Source organism: Chiloscyllium punctatum, chromosome 3, assembly GCF_047496795.1.
Source record: "Chiloscyllium punctatum isolate Juve2018m chromosome 3, sChiPun1.3, whole genome shotgun sequence".
Taxonomy (NCBI): Eukaryota; Metazoa; Chordata; class Chondrichthyes; order Orectolobiformes; family Hemiscylliidae; genus Chiloscyllium; species Chiloscyllium punctatum.
In genome coordinates this window covers 143,537,948-143,555,734 of record NC_092741.1, presented here as the reverse complement: position 1 = coordinate 143,555,734, position 17,787 = coordinate 143,537,948, and the positions used below count along the sequence as shown (strand labels likewise).

At 40.0% G+C, this 17,787-nt stretch overlaps 1 protein-coding gene across 3 annotated transcripts in view; it reads right to left on the bottom strand.

The window, feature by feature from the left end:
* lpin1a (lipin 1a) overlaps nucleotides 1-17,787 on the bottom strand; it is a 113,511-nt gene that overhangs the window by 35,261 nt on the left and 60,463 nt on the right. For 2 of the 3 annotated variants that reach the window (XM_072561946.1, XM_072561947.1), the window contains exons 6-12: nucleotides 16,274-16,381; nucleotides 6,879-7,008; nucleotides 4,655-4,967; nucleotides 3,313-3,406; nucleotides 3,024-3,211; nucleotides 1,574-1,667; nucleotides 309-378 (exon numbers count right to left, since the gene is read on the bottom strand). In XM_072561946.1, coding sequence (XP_072418047.1) covers nucleotides 309-378; nucleotides 1,574-1,667; nucleotides 3,024-3,211; nucleotides 3,313-3,406; nucleotides 4,655-4,967; nucleotides 6,879-7,008; nucleotides 16,274-16,381 — 997 coding nt within the window. The remainder of the gene's footprint in view (nucleotides 1-308; nucleotides 379-1,573; nucleotides 1,668-3,023; nucleotides 3,212-3,312; nucleotides 3,407-4,654; nucleotides 4,968-6,878; nucleotides 7,009-16,273; nucleotides 16,382-17,787) is intronic. The other variant, XM_072561948.1, reaches the window with a different exon arrangement.

The following is a 17,787-nucleotide window of genomic DNA, read 5'->3' as shown; positions in this document are numbered from 1 at the left end:
ACATGAGTGCACCTTCTCTGGACTGCTAACGTGACTCCATGGGAAGTGAATTGGCTATTTCGTGAAAGTACATTCAAGAGGTTGGGCCTGGGCCTATACTCATTGAAGAAGAAGAACAAAAATGTGGTGATCTTGTTGAAACATACAAAAGATTGGAGGGATACTGGGAGGTTGTTTCCCCTAATGGAGAGAATTAGGGCTAGGTCTCCAATTGCATAAAATTAATGTAACAAAACTTTTTTTTTTAAATTTAAAAGTCTAAATATTGGATGACTGTAGTCTCTATGCCAGTTAAAATGTTAACTCACCTTTGGCAATGGTTTCTGGAATGTTTGCACAGCTAGAAGCATGGGAGCAGCTGTTGGCCAGTTATAATACCTAGAGATTGTGTCAGAAGATTATATTCATATCAGAAAATATAGAATCCCAACAGGTGGATTGATCTTTCACAAGTAGCAGAATGAAACTTGACAAGTTTCCCCACATAAGACAATGTAGTTCAGTGCTTCTCAAACTTCTCTCCCTTCTCCACTCCACCCACAGCAACTCCAACTCAAGGCTTGGATATTGTTACTACCCCTCCCTGAAATCAGAAAAGGGGGAAGACATGGAGAGCAGGTTTGGCGAAGACCATTACAGGGAGCACAGCTGATATACCTCAGTTGGAGTCCCACAGTGACCATGGAGTTGGCAAAACAAACAGTCTCAGCATGGGACTCCACACGAGAGCCTAACCCAGAGTTTGAGAAGCCCTGATTTAGTTCAATCCAAAACTCAATAGGGTCAATAAAACAAAATGGTAAAAAAAAGGTACGATGGAAAGTCAACTGTGATGGAAAAGACATTTTGAAGCAGAAGTGTACCAAGGTATACAGGCAATGGCTAGCAGCATAACAATGTATACTTGGCTCATCATATATTCGTTGAAGGCAAACACCTGACAGGAATAGATTAGTCAACTATGAGGAATAAAGTTAAGATAGTATCAGATCAAAAGGGGGCAGTTAATACAAAAAGATTGAGGGAGGTGGTGGCCAGAGATTATTGGAAGCAGCCCATTGACCCATTGTGAGTAAAGACCAGATGTTCCACCACGACTCAAGTTCTAATGCACCGACTTAATTTTAAGCTTAAAAACTTTCATTCTCCAATTCGGAAGCATCCCAACCCCACACCAATCCACTATTCAGGCCCTTCCTCAAACCCAGGTGAGCTTGGACAGTCCCCCTAACAACCTCACCACCCCCCCCCCAAACAACCTCACCCATTTGTCTCGTTCTCTACGTCGAGAAAAAAAACTCACTTAAAAGCTTTAGTGCACTTAAGTGCTTTTCAGGTTCTCTCAACCACTTCCTCCCAGGATTCTTGGGCTGTCCAAGTTTAGAAGGACCCACCATCAGACAATTGCCCAGAAAATTCAGACCAAAAAAAAGTTAACAGATACATGTGCCTCGTCATCACTGGAAAATGGGATTCCAGCACCAATTGGAAGATTTTGGTTAATACATTGAGTAATCAGTTGGTGCATATCACTATCACTTAGAGAGCAAGATGTGCATCCTATTGCACTCACTTGTTTCCGATCTTCACAACCAGATTGGGATCATCAATCATTCCTGGATTCTCTGCAAACTGTTGGTATGTGACAGAGTGCTGCAAAAATTGTTCTGCAAAAAAAGAACCCAAAAAAATTGTATATCAAGTCTTGTTACAAGATCAAGAAAATTAAAAAAAAAAGGACCATTTGTCTCATCTTCATTCACCTATCCAAAAATAGGAAGTCTCTCCTGTTGGTCTTCAGCAAAGATTTGCCTCCTGCTATTCCATTGGCTTCAGTTGGCAATACTTAGCCATGACAACAAAAAGCCAAAAATTCCCAGGTTACATTCAGTTTTACCCTGAACCTTACCATTGTCTTTCATGGATTAGGCAGAATGCCATCCTTCCTACAGCTAGTACTAGAGATTTGTTCCCAAGAAAATATCCCTTCATTGCTCTGCCATGTGTATATCTTGTGCAATGACGGAGCAAACCAAGTTGCCTGCACCAAAGCCATTGCTGTTCCCCCTCACATTTTGGCAACATCAAGTGTATTTAAGAGCCACTGATTATAAACAGATCATATTCTTCAGACCATTGCAGTTCTCAAAAGGTGCCCTTACCCAGTATGCCAGCCCTGTTTTAAGAGTTGAGAGTGTGTATCACACTGGAAAAGAACAGGAGGTCAGGCAGCATCCAAGGAGCAGAAGAGTCAATGTTTCATTTTGGGCATTTTTAGCTCATTCCGGATGAAGAGCTTATGCCCAAAACAGATTATCTTGCTCCTCGGCATGCTGTGCTTTTCCAGCACCACGTCTTGACTCTTAAAATACTGAGGACTGCAGATGCCATATTTTAAAGAGTTATAAATCTGGTCTCGTAAAAATGGAGTTTTACATAAAGTTGCTAAGTATGACATTGTCTTTTGCAATCTCTGGCCAATGAAGCATACAACAAAATGCTTTTTGCGACAACTTAGTTGATTTTTGAAAAATCAGATTTGTACAAACTTGCTTCTAGAGATTATGATACTATAAGATTTAGCATTGTTAAATCATAAAAGTTATGGGAGCTTGGTGCAAAAGGAAGCTGCCTGATGGAGCCACTTTCACACCTCATGCAACTGTAATTTTTACTGACAAAAACAAGTAATGGTTAAAAAACATGTTATTAGGAATTTGAGCAATGCAGTGTATCTAAACAAAAACAGAAAAAGTCCAATTGTACTTAATGTGCTAAACTATTAGATATAAAGCAAATTAAAATGGAAGTGACATGTCTTGGATGCTTTAAATACTAATCAGGTCAGAACCATAGATTTTTCTACTAATACAATTAGTCTATGACAAAATGTAAATTCAATTCACAGGTGTTGCAATTAAATGAATACATGGATATAATACATGGCACATTCGCAAGATCTGGATTAGAGTGGATCTTGTTTGGTTATTTTCTGACCAATTTAGGCCTCCCGGAATGTTTACCTTTTGTTATTTCTTTGTAGTCATTAAGCCCACCGCAGAGTGAAATAGCAATGGTGGGTAGGTCCCCAGTAGTATCAGAGAAACTGTCAACTCCACTGTCCATTCCAGAGCTGCCTATAGTCTGCGGTGACTGATTTTCTGAATGCACTCCATTTTCAGACTCATTCCTGTTAGCTGCGCCATTTTCACTGTGGAAAAAAAATTACAGAACTACTGTTAGACCAGGTACATTCTAGATTATACCATTAACTGAGCTCTGGAAAGAAATCCACAATTTCATTGAAATTACCATTTTGGAAAATAAAGTGCTGCAATCTCCGGATTCATCTCAGTGATATCATCCAGGTAAACACCATCTGTGCCCAGGTGACGACTGCGTTTATCTGAGAATGAAAGAGAAAAAAGGAAAAAAAGGAAAACTAAAGATACAAATCTAGGCTTCAACACCAGTAGCATTTCCATTTTATCATTACCAAAGGTTGGAAACACATCAGAGTGCACACAAATCAATCCCATACAGTTTCAGCAAACATTTTCAGTGAACTTAGATTCCCGTTGTAAGTGGACATCTGCAGTGAAACCAGTAGGTACAGGTAAAGCTCATGGTATTAATCATGTCAGAACATTTTCAGTCCTTGGTTTAACCAGACACCAGAGTGCATGGAGCTGTAAAATGCATGGGCGCTATCAGACAGACAGTAAAAGGAACATCTTCCCATTTGGAAACTAAAATAAAAAGTACAGGAAGCTGTGCACAAAAACTAGGTCCAGAAATGGTGATATATATGTTTGCCCACAAGAACAGTATAAGTCAAGATAAAAACTTGTCAATTTGATAGAAAATTTTTTATTTTTGGAAACGTGTTTAAATGTCTGAGGAAACAGACTTGCAAATCAACATCCAATTTCAAGGCCCTTCTGAAAATACACTCCAAATATTTAACATTCCACAAGTTGCTGACTTTCTGGACTCTGTTCATTTGTAGACTTGTGAATAGTTGCCAAGTGTATTACTACATTTCAGATTTCTGGCAACTTCCATTTACTATCCAATGTGTTGACTGAGGTAAGAACTCTTCTGCCTTGAACAGAACAGAAGAGAACTGCAGAGGAGGATTTACATCCCCACTCTCAAAAGGAACGTATCTTACAAATGTATTGGAACTAAAGTTCAAAGACATCTTTTATACAGTACAGAATTACTAAAAACGGACAAGGAATTCACATCTTTAGTTTATCCCTAGTTTTGCGAAGTTTCTCACTCCAGCATAAAACCAATGCAACTCACTTGCTCAAGAGTCAGGTCTTAGTGAATCTAAGATTTCAGAACAAGTTATCCAAATGACAACTGACAGGGAGTATTTTGTTTGGATGATAGAATGCCAGGTAGCACAGTTTAGCCAAGCATCGGGACCTTGTAATCTTGTCTGGATATTTGAATGCCAGATAATCAAGGTTCCTCTGTACGCAAAGTACAGAACATTTACATATGTATGGGTCCCATCATTTTTGCTTTAAAATGGTGAAGTTTGTGACATGTTAAATGATCCATTAAAACAGAACCTGCAGTTCTATTATGCAAGCACAGCAGACACAGCAGAGTGCTTCAGTGTCATTTTAGACATTCTTACCTTTCTTCTTTGATGGGGAATCGGTTTTGTTGACTTGTTTCGTTTGGTTGCTGGTATGGACTGGCTCCCGATTTTCTGTCACAACTGGAGCTCTCAAGGGTTCAAAGGTTTCTGAACTGCATGTAAAATTGACCATTGACTGAGAAGCAATCTCTTTTACTGCTAGAGGCTCAGGTTTCACTAGAGGAGGGGGAGATGGTGAACTGTTGTGTGTATTTACATAGGGGGCGCTTTCAATCACTCTGAAGTGAGTGTTTCCAGATGGAGTGATGTTAACCCGATTAGGTTCTTCAGTTTTCTGATGAGTTATGAGCTGAAAAGAAATTAGAAAAAAAAAGGGATTAACTGTTGGACATACATTCATAAAAATGCTACAGCTTTTGCTCCATGTCTCATTAACAATAGAAACAGTAGTTTTAAGAACAGGGATCTTGTGATTAATAAAAAAAAAGGCCTCAAATCCCAAAAGCTAGGTTAGATTTCAAAAAGTAAAAAGATGGAGTAAATAAATAGGAGAACGAAAGAACAGACAGATGGAAGAATGAAAGAGAAGAAAGAATGAAAACACGAAAGAAAATGGAATATCATGCAGCTTTTCCAAGATGGCAGCTTCAGCCAGTGCTCATCTACACCATCCATTTCTTCAATTCCCCCACCCCCCAACTCTTTTGTATTTCATTTTTGCCCTCTTCTTGGTGGGGTTCTGAACTTAGTGTCAGTGCAGACTGACACTGCCTCACTTAGAAGTTAAGGAATCCCTACAGTGTGGAAGCAGGCCTTTCAACCCATCAAGTTGAAACTGACCTTGCAAAGAACTTCCCACACAGATCCTCCTTTCAACCCCACCCCCAACACCCTGCATTTCCCATCACTAATCCACCTAGCTTGCTCATCTTGGACACAACAGGCAATTTGGCATGGCCAATCCACCTAACCTTCATATTTTTGGATTGAGAGAAGAAACCAGAGCATTCGGTAAACTGACAAGGGGGTGATGGGGGTGGGGGTGATTTGCAAACACTAGAGAGAGTTGCAGGAGGCTGGAATAGAACCCAGGTTCCTGCCACTGAGACAGCAGTGCTAATCACCGCGCCACCATGACTCCCAGTAACACGTGGTAGTCTTTTGACCTGGCATGCCCTTTTACCCTCAAGGTGATTCTAGAGTAATGTAGTCTCCCAGACCACAGATGAAGTCTGATGCAGATCGGAAGCTAGGTACCAGCACTGATTAGTTTGGAAGGGCTATTGTTCTAAGCTATTTCTCTATTGTCTAATTTATCCTTACCTGTAATGTTAACCCTTTTACTGCCTTATTTTTCTAGTTTGTCATCTTAGCAAGATGTCCTGAAGAATCTGTAACTAGGGACTTTGTACCGAAGGTGATGACCTAAGTGATGATGCGTAAACCGGTTGCTGAACTCATTTAAATAAGTGACAAAGTTAATTGAATTCAATTGGCAGACCTTTGTCAACCATATTCACATCCTGGCTGCATACGCACAACTCCAAACTGAAAACTGATCAGCATGAAGGCTCAGTGGTTAGCACTGTTGCCTCAGTGCCAGGGACCCGGGTTCAATTCCCACCTCTGGTAACTGTGTGGAGATTGCACATTCATCCCATGTTGTGAATTTCCTTCGGGTGCTCCGCTTTCCTCCCACAGTCCAAAGATGTGCAGGTCAGGAGAACTGGCCGTGCTAAAAATTGCCCATAGGTTAGGTGAGTCAGAGGGAAATGGCTTTGGGTGGGTTACTTTTCTGAGGGTCAGTGTGGACTTGTTGGGCCAAACAGACATTTTCCCCCTCACTGTAGGGAATCTAAAAAATTCTAATCAGTTTTTGGTTGGGGGGAAGCAGCACACAGTTGGCAGACTTTTTAAAGGGTCTATTAGAGGTCTCTTCAAGCAGAGTTAAGCATGAATAAACTGAACAGGATAGTAAGTTTAAACATTTGAAAGAGGAAAAAACATTGTAAGGAGAGGATGAGCAATAAAAAAAAGGTTGAATAGACAGTGTGAACGTACAGCATTACCGGAATAAGCCTCATGGAATAAAAAAAAGGAGAAATGTCAGTGGGGAATTGGTTTATGTCTGACAACACTAAACTATATGCAAACATCAAAATATCTTTCATTACACAAGAATACAAAAAACCTTGAAATATTAATAAGCTTACCAAAAAAAGGTACTCCGTTATCTAACCTTATAGCATTTTCTAGATACCTTGCTGGTTTGCGGTAGTTCTCCCCATGCCCAATGCATTTCTGTGTTTATTCTATTCATCCCTCTTTCAGATGGCTTGCTAACCAATTCAGAATCACTGTTAGGTGTTGGAGGACGGGATCTTGCAATGCTGTGAAATAAATAAGTAATTAGTCAATGGACATAAAATCTCAGGTGTAAGATGGTCAGTTTGCCATTAGTCTAAACAAGTCACATGGTCACGAATGGATGACTTAACTACTCACTTTTGTTTTAAATTTGATTTCTTATTAGGGAGCCCACCCAAAATTATTCCACACCTGTACCAATCAAAAACAGAATGGTTACGCTTTATTAATATGTTAGATGAACACTGATTATATACCAGTTCAATGGGCTAAATTTTAGTTCCATTAAAAACAAAAAAAGTGATACTCTTTTGATTTAAGTGCACAATAGAAGCTAGTTCTTAATATTCAGATGGAAATGCAATCACAAAAAAGCCCATTAGTTGGTTCAAATACAAAATGGCCTACACAGGTTAAGAAGTATAACCACTTCCTAGACATAACCCCTCAAGGAAAAAAAAGCTTTTCAATCATTTTTAAAAAAACACAAGCAGCAAATATTCAAACAGCCAGAACTCCGTAAAATTACTGGTGCTCCGAAAGATCAAATGGACAGAAACTCTGCTTATTTTGGATTAGTATTCCATGAAATAAATTTGGTTTTTACCTTCTTTATGGATTTGGGAAGCAATAGGTTTGTTTCCAAAAGGTAACCAAGAAAAAAAAAGGGTAGTCACAAAATTAGCTCAGTGCCAGGAAGGTGCATTGATTGACAAATGTTTGTGACTAGAAGCTGATTATAGTGGAGATTCACAGGACAGTAGTAGATCCAAAAACCATGAGCTGCTGGAAAAGCTCAGCAGGTTTGGCAGCTTCTGTGATGAGAAGTCAGAATTAACATTCTTCAGGTTCTGAAAAGGGTCACCAGACCAGAAACATCAATTCTGATTTCTCCTCAGCAATGCTGCCAGACCTGCTGGTCTTTTCCAGCAACTTTTACTTTTGCTTCTTATTTATAGCTTTCAGTTTTTATTTACTAGGAAATCATTTGATATACTGTATATATCCAATTAAAGCAATAACTTGAATTGCAGGAGACAAGTTTTATAGATGATATGAAAGCATGTGATTGTAAGCACAGACTGACGGACAGAGGGGGTGGGATGGCCATATTGGTAAGGGATGATATTCAGTCCCTCGCATAGGAGGGCCTAGAATCAGGGGATGTAGAGTCAGTAAGGATAGAGCTGAGAAATTCTAAGGGTAAAAAGACCCTAATATAGGCCCCCAAACAGTGGCCTGGATGTCAGATGTAAGTTGAATCAGGAGCGGAAGTTAGCCTGTCGCAGAGGTGTTACTACAGTTGTTATGGTGGATTTCAACATGCAGGTAGATTGGGAGAATCAGGATGGTATTGGACCTCAAAAGAGAGAGACTTTGTGGAGTGCCTCAGGAGATGGATTCTTAGAACAGCTGGTGCTGGAGCCTATTAGGGAGAAGGCAATTCGATCTGGTATTGTGCAACGAACCAGAATTGATCAGGGACGGAGAAGGAGCCATTGGGGAGTAGTGACCATAATACAAAAAGCTTCAATCTGCAATTTGAGGGGGGGTAGAGGGTACAATCAGAAGTGACACTATTTCTGTTGAATAAAAGGGAACTATGAGGAAGAAGGAGCTGGTCAAAGTTCAATGGTGCAATATCTTAGCAGGGATGACAGTGGAGGAACAATGGCAGATATTTCTGTGTATAATGCAGAAGTTGCAGGATCAGTTCATTCCAAAAAGGAAGAAAGATCCTACGGGGAGGCATGGGTGGCTGTGGCTGACGTGGGAAGTTAAGAAATGTATAAAAGTTAAGAGAGAAAGTATAACATAGCAAAGATAAGTGGGAAAACGGAGGACTGGGAAGCTTTTAAAGAACAGAGGATTACTAAGAAGGAAATACGCAGAGCAAAAAAGGGAGGTACGAAGGTAAACTGGCCAAAAATATAAAAAGGAGGATAATAAAAGCTTTTTTAGGTATGTGAAAGGCCAAAAATAAAAAAATGGTTAAGACTAAAATTGGGCCCTTGAAGACAGAAACAGGGAAATATATTATGGGGAACAAAGAAATGGCAGAAGAATGGAATTGGTACTTCAGATCTGTGTTCACTGGGGAAGACACAAGCAATCTCCCAGAGGTAACAATGACTGAAGGGAATTTATATCTGCCAGGAATTGATGTTGGAGAGACTGTTAGGTCTGAAGGTTGATAAGTCCCCAGGGCCAGATGGTCTACATCCCAGGGTACTGAAGGAAGTGGCTCGAGAAATCGTGGATGCGTTGGTGATTATTTTCCAGAGTTCGATAGATTCGGGATCAGTTCCTGCGGATTGGAGGGTGGCTAATGTTGTACCACTTTTTAAGAAAGGTGGGAGAGAGAAAGCAGGAAATTATACACCAGTTAGTCTGACCTCAGTGGTGGGAAAGATGCTGGAGTCTATTATAAAGGATGAAATTACGACATCTGGATAGTAGTAAGAGGATAGGTCAGAGTCAGCATGGATTTATGAAGGGAAAATCATGCTTGACTAATCTTCTGGAATTTTTTGAGGATGTAACTCTGAAGATGGATGAGGGAGATCCAGTAGATGTAGTGTACCTGGACTTTCAGAAAGCTTTTGATAAAGTCCCACATAGGAGGTTAGTGAGCAAAATTAGGGCGCATGGTATTGGGGGCAAAGTACTAACTTGGATTGAAAGTTGGTTGGCTGACAGGAAACAAACAGTAGTGATAAACTGCTCACTTTCGGAATGGCAGGCAGCGACCAGTGGGGTACTGCAGCTTTACACAATATGTTAACGATATAGAAGATGGTATTAGTAATAACATTAGCAAATTTGCTGATGGTACTAAGCTCGGTGGCAGGGTGAAATGTTAGGCAATTACAGGGTGACCGGGACAGGTTAGGTGAGTGGTCAGATGCAGTTTAAATGTGGATAAATGTATGGTTATCCACTTTGGTGGCAAGAACAGGAAGGCAGATTACTACCTAAATGGAATCAATTTAGGTAAAGGGACAGTACAGAGAGATCTGGGTGTTCTTGTACACCAGTCAATGAAGGCAAGCATGCAGGTACAGCAGGTAGTGAAGGCAGCTAATAGCATGCTGGCCTTCATAACAAGAGGGATTGAGTATAGAAGCAAAGAGGTTCTTCTGCAGCTGTACAGGACCCTGGTGAGACCACACCTAGAGTACGGTGTGCAGTTCTGGTCTCCAAATTTGAGGAAAGACATTCTGGCTATTGAGCGAGTGCAGCGTAGGTTCACGAGGTCAATTCCTGGAATGGCAGGACTACCTTACACTGAAAGACTGGAGCGACTGGGCTTGTATGCCCTTGAGTTTAGAAGACAGAGGGGATATGATTGAGACATAAGATTATTAAAGGATTGGACACTCTGGAGGCAGGAAACATGTTTCCGCTGATAGGCGAGTGCCGAACCAGAGGACACAGCTTAAAAATACGGGGTAGATCATTTAGGACAGAGATGAGGAGAATCTTCTTCACCCAGAGAGTGTGGTGGCTGTGTGGAATGCTCTGCCCCAGAGGGCAGTGGAGGCCCAGTCTCTAGATTCATTTAAGAAAGAGTTGGTTAGAGCTCTCAAGGATTGTGGAATCAAGGGTTATGGAGATAAGGCAGGAACAGGATACTTATCAAGGACGATCAGCCATGATCATATTGAATACTGGTGCAAGCTCAAAAGGACAGAATGGCCAACTCCTGCACCTATTGGCTATTAATGATGAATTGGGAGAAAGGCAGCTTTATAAAATGTAGTAAAATATTGAAATGTTTGACAAAAAAAAATGACAAATAGGATGCAAGAGAGACATATGGGGAAATGAAATGAGGATAGGTCAGTGTGAGTAAAAATCAATAAAGGAAGGGATTATACATAGGATAGAATAGAATAGAATAGAACAGAACAGAACATTATAGTGCAGTACAGACCCTTCGGCCCTCAATGTTGCGCTGCCCTGTTAAACCAATCTGAACTCCATCCAAGCTACACTTTCATTATGGTCCATAGGCCTAGCCAATGACCACTTAAATGCCTGTAAAGTTGGTGAGTCCACAACTGTTGCAGTCAGTGCATTCCATGCCCATACCACTAAGTGATACAAGAGCCATTAAATTTAGTAGAATCACATAATACATTAGATAGACAGGAGCTGAAAGATTGTGCATAATCCTAATGCTAAGATCAGAACTAAGTGGTGAAAAGTACAAAAGGGCATTGCAAGAATTCCACTAGAAGTAGGAATTGGCTAGGCTGGGGTTACTCTCTCTCCCAAAGAGAGAGAAGGTAGAGGTGAAACTGAATGGAGGTGAATAAAATTATGTGGGAGTTTTTGTACAAACTGGATAGGAATTACCTATTTTCATTCAGAAAGAATCAATATGCAGGGGACATTGTTGATAGAATGATTAGAAGGCAGGAGATATTCTTCACACCCAGAGGCAATGGGCTTACAGAAAGAGATCATTTATCCAAAATTTTGACTGACCTACCCCAAACCTAGAATTTTCAAAAGGGTACTTCTCCCCAGAAATCTAAATTATTGGCTACTTGAAATGTTTATTACATGAATCACTATGCATTTTGTCTGCACTGAACAGATTTGTAATCCAATGGAAGTTTGGACTTTTTACACCTGCATCGTTATTGACAAAAAAATGTTTGAAGATGGTAGCTCATAAGGAATGCTCATAATAAACAACAAATACAAGATGCTGCCTTCAACTCAAAGAACCTAAACAAATGAATGTTGCAAGTCATGTTTTAAAGTACCCTTAAATTATTAGATTTAATAAACTAAAATCCATGAAGTAAACAAGATTGATTTAAGATAATGCATTGCAAATATAGAGGAAATAAAGCTGTTGACCTCCTATCCAAGACTGGACTACTGTTCCAGCATAATTAACATGTCTGTGCTTCAAGTTTCCAAATGCAAAGCCATAAAGCAAACTTTATCAACAAGTTTGTGATACATAAAATGTAGCTACATTTTGACTAAATACTTCTAAAATTTTTAGAAATCCAGGAACTGGCACAATGTTGCCTGGAAGCTATTAACTTGGGTGCAGGTGTTTTATTCATTGAGGAGATTTGCATGCAGATTTAATTTTAAAATATTACAATGGGTCAATTTCCTGGTTTCTTTGCATCATTTAAAGTGTACAGGTATCAAAGCATCTGCTGCTCATGTATATCTCTGTACTGAGAAAGGGCCAACATACAGAAGATTCTGGATTGATGTACTACTGTTAAATTTAAGGCCTGAAATTCAACTGTAACAAAACCAAAGTTACTTGCTATCAAATGTAACTAAGATGGTGGCATTCTTTGATTCCCCGGAATTCTTTTCCAATTTATAATCTACGCTAAATTTAACAAAGCTGTGCTTTGAAGCATATCTCTATGTCAGCATGGTGGCTCAGTGGTTAGCACTGCTGCCTCAGCTCCAGGTTCAATTCCACCCTAGAGTGACTGTGTAGTTTGCACATGCTCCCAGCATCTGCATAAGCTTCGTCCCACAGTCCAAAAGATATGTAGGGTAAGCGGATTGACCATGCTGAATTGCCTGGTGTCCATGGAAGTGCAGGCCAGGTGGATTAGCCATGGGAAATGCAAGAATGGGGTGGGTCTCTCTGGGATGCTGAGGAAATGGTGTGGACTGGACAGGCTGAAAGGCATGCTTCCACACTGTCAGGATTCTGTGATCCTGTCTTTTCCAATGAACATGATCAGGTGTGCTGCATAACATTGGAAGGTTACAAATGGAGCATGCAAGGGAATTAATGTGATCATTGTGATGACAGACCAGTCACAGCCACCATTTTGACAATACTACATCCATCCAGTGATCAGAGATCAGTGGCCTACAGAATCTGCTTCATTATTTTAGAAATCACTTCAGTACAAACTGACATTACATTGACTGAGTCCTCAGTTCTTTTTATTTTCCAACTGTTTCCACAGTTGGAATCAGAGCGGCCAGATCTCTGTAAGGAAGCCATGACAAAAGGCCTCTTCACTCTGCAATGTGCTTTGGTCTCGTGTCATAGCTGAGGGTCCTACAGAATACTTGAGCAATGGCCATACATAAATTTAGACTCCTCAGCTAACATCCAAAGGTGACCCCTCCAGTACATCTTCCATCACAGTGATGCAACGTAGCACATTACACTGAAAGTAATTCAAGCTGTTATTTGAAGGTTGAGTCCCCACAACTGTAAACAAAAAAAAGGACAAGACATGCGTCACATAGTACTGTAGAATTCAATAAAACTTTTAAATCACACCTGGTGTCTATATTTATAGATAGACACGACAAAATCACAGAGCAGAGCAGAGGTGAGCACATGTGGGCACAAGGTAAACAATTCATGTGTACTGCAGTTCATTTCCTTCAGCATGTCATGCTGCAAGCTAAGATGAAGACAGCTTTAAACCATTATGTCACATGTTCTAACAAAATGACAACATGAAAAAAAAAGGTGACCACCTTAGTTCAACCATAAATTTGACCAGTTTCAGATATGATATTACAATAATTGCTCTCAGGCAATACATTAAAATTTATTTCATTCTTGTGCTGATTCAAAAAAGTCTTTAGGCCCTTGTTTCCAACCCCTCAGCTTCTTAAAAAGAAACTTTAAGTAGTGATCAAATTGGTGCATGGCCGCAGGAAAAATCTACAGGTTGCAAATGCTTACAGACAAAGTCAGCATTTGGAAAAAAGGTACAACACTAAAGCTCATAAGGGAGGTTATTCAGGGACAACTGCAGCATATTCAGCTCTACTTTTAATTCCTGAAGAATTGATTCATCCCTGCTGGCATGAGTGCTTCCAATAGACCGTATTCTGGATGGAGTAAATGAGTGCCAAGTAATAACCATCTCTAAAAACTCTTCCAAGATATTTTCACCAAATAGCCCCACACCATTGACCAGAAACTCAACTGGACCAACCTTACAGTAGCACAGCTCAGAGGAGAGGTGCTCTGTTTGACTGGCTCACCTGATTGTAAGTGCTTTTAAAATTAAACAAACAGCAGCAGAATGCAAGTCAAGAATGCCAGAACACACTCCATTCAAATGTTCCTGTAACTGCATTCACCAGAGTGGCAAGATATCCATCAGTGTACATACCCAATCCTACCGTTACCAGTTTTGGTTGTGTTGAATGTTTATAGATTCCCTGAATCAAAATCATCAAGACCTGTTTCATGGTCACCTCCAAAACCTGCAACCTTTACCAGCCAGTAAGGAAAAAGACAGCAAGGTGTACAGAAACCATCACCTCCATGTATTTTTCCAAGTCACATACAATCCTAAATTAAATAAATATTGCTTCAAAAGATTTCCCTCCCATCCCAAAGAGCAACTAGCTATGGGCAATAAATACTGCTCACTAATATGTTTTCACATATCTGGTGAAAAATATTCACCGTATCACCCTGGTTCCAATTCATCTGTTTGGAATAAAGTTTTTGTGCAGCTCCCAAAGTAGAAAACATAACTGCATCCTCTATCAAAGCCTTTTCATTGTATCTTAGTGAGCTTGCTTCAACTCCCAAACCTGCCCGATCAGCATCCCTCACATCCAACTCCAGACCAATCTTACCATGTGCCATTTCCAGGACAAGCTTACCACAAATCCATGAATACCAGCATCCCTCGTGTCCATCCCATCTTCAAAATTCCATTGTGCACCCAAAGCACAGTCAGTCCAGAGCTGCCCTGTATGGTTGCTGATGTTTACCTCATGGCAGGCAGGAACCTGGGTGTCCTGCTGGAGGGGGTGGTGCACAGGTAGCACTTTGTTCCCTGACAACCAACGATGGTGGCACTAAACCAGACCATGCCAACCTGCTGAGGTTGCCACCCAGGTCAGTGCAGTCTCAGCGATCTGGAGGAAGGCTCAATGCAGGAGGATTACCTTCCCTACTCCATCAGCAAGAGTGCCCATTTTCTCTGCAATCCCTCACTTGCTATCTGCTTCCCTGTTACTATAAATCACATGCTCTACCACTCTGCATTGCTTACAACATGATTCCTCATTCACTGTCACTTACTCGAACTAATCCTGCAAGCCCTTGGAGATGACAAAAAACAAAACTGAGTAATGGTTAGTTGTTGCCAAGATTCAATATTAACAAACAAGATCAGGAACTTCCAATTTCGTTTTATAATGTTCAAAAGCTAATAATGTTTCCCCAAAGTGCAAGTGAGATATCAATTACCCATATTTTTCTTTATTATATATCTGGGGAGCAAAATCACTAATTGGACTTCAGAAAGGTTTGCTTCCAGATGAAACAAAAAAAAAGCTATTAGACGGGTGACAAGTCACTAAGTTAGGTAGGTGACTGCACAGCTTAGATACTTCAAAGACTAAAATAGAGTAACTTAAAAAAATGTTCAAAGTACATGAACACCACCACTTACATGCAGAGTATATTTAGGAGTGGGTTTCCAGCTCCTTGCATGCATGGAGGACTTTTGGAAAAAATTTTAGCCAAGATCCAGGAACATAAAACAGTGAGTGAAGCTAAACAGAGGGCTACCGATCACACTGCATTACTACAGGCCTGAGAGAAGTCACTAAGGTAGTATTGTAACAGCATTACAAACATATTTTAAATGACCACAAACCGTGCAGAGATGTTTAAAAGGCTCTGAGGCAACTATTTTATTTAAATATCACAAGGTTATATAAAACATGCCCCAGTCAGTAACACTACCCAGAACTTGAAAAAAAAAAAGAGCTTTTACTTCTGCCAACAGAACATTGGGTACAATATTCAGTTTTTGTAAGTGTAGAAAGAGAGAATGTTTGTGCAATCTGACTGACAAACAGACAGAACAAAAAGACGAATGCAGCTAGAAGGTTCAAAATAAAAAGCATGAACAGACTGCACCAAGGGTAAAATTACAGTATAGTAAAGCTATGAATAAAACACTCACATGAAGAAACTAATCAATTAACTCCACCCTGAAACTTTATAAACCTAAAACAGAGTATGGCATCCAATAATTTAAGACTTTCAAACTCTGGCATGTACAAATCAAATCTCCCAACTTGCTCTCGGGTCTTGGGTGCATTTTTAAACAGGCTACAATAATTCCCAATTCTTTGAAAACCAAAACAAATTCAGATTATATTTCAAAAGCACAAGTATATGAATAAAAACATTTCTTCATGTTAATTAAAAAAAATAAAACATCAAGAATGGTTAATATGTTAGCAGCATCACAAAGCAAAACATTGCAGCAGCATTCTGACTGATACCTGAGCAAAGATGGAAAAAGAGGCGATGGCTGTGGACAAGAGCTAGACAAGCCTCCAGCAACAGGAACCAAAAGATGTGAAGTACGTTCATTGTTTTCTACAGGCAGACTGGAGTTTTTGCAATGCAGCAAAGGAAGCAGAATTAAATTAGAGATTGACCAGCTCTTGCCAAAACAGCTGAACAAAGTACAAAATGGCACTGGCTGTTACATTACTGATGCATGACACTTACTACAAATGACAAGTCACAATACATATCCAGGACACATCTGAGCTAAGCAAACAGTATTATTTTCAGACTGAAAATAGAAGTGATTTTGCTTTTTTTAAAAACAAAAAAAAAGTAAGATCTAGCAGAGGATGCTGAGAACTCAGCAGGTCTGTGGAGAGAGAAACAGAGTTAACGCAGAGTTTTGTAGGACTCTTACAGTTCAGAAGTCAGATTGGACTCAAATGTTTTAACTGTTCCACTCTACACATGCTGCCAGACCTGCTGGGTTTCTTCAGCATTCTCTGTTGACATGAGATTTCCAGCATCTGCAGTGTTTCACCTTCAAATCTAATTAGCTGATTAAAATATTTGAGACATTGATAGATGGAGAATTAAGTATATTAAAAAAAAACTGTGCAGGATGCCCCCTTTTGATGCCTTTAGTTGTATTTGGATGAGGAGTGGGGTTGGGGGAAATCCAAAAAACAAAAAGCCTCAAGAATCTTTTACATTACAATGCTGACTGCCCAATTAATTCCAAGGTTTTCTATTTTATTTCAGATAACCAGCAACCCTACATTTGTTTTTAGTGACTCAGCAAAACAACTGTGCCAAGAGGGCTGCCAATTTTAGTGAACAATTCAGAATAATTTGTGAATTTCTTGCTCTGATGAAACATGACTGATATCAGCCACAAATAGTCATCTAACAGTCTGCTCGCTACTAATTAACAGGCAATCATTCAGATTAGGGAAAAGCAAAATGTGGTCAATATTTCTGTAACTTTACATTCTCTACTCTAAGCTCCAGAATCTGCAGTCCTCATGTTCTCCATAGAAAATAGTAGGCCAAGTCAGCCCTTTCTCCTGATTTCACCATTCATTCATTCAATCTGATCATCCAACTCAATAAACCTGTTCCCTATATCAACCCATACTCTTTGGTCTCTTTAGAAATAGCTCATGGGGGCCATCTTCAAGACAGTCAGTCAATGATACTGGCCTCAACCTCTTTCTGTGGCAGATAATTCCAGAGGTTCACCATTCTCTGATGGAAGAAATATCGGATCATCTCAGGACCAGATCAATGAATTGCCTGACTCTGATGAATAAGTTATTGCTCACAGCTTTGAGATTGTTCAGTTCTGCAGACTTTAAACACAACTTTTTGTAAATGCTGCACTCTGATTAAGAATGCAGTAGTGATGTGGCAATCTCATCAGAAGAATCTTGAACGCTGGGTTAATGCTCTGGAAAAATCGGGTGTTCAGAAACCAACCATCTGACAACAGTACACTGACCAG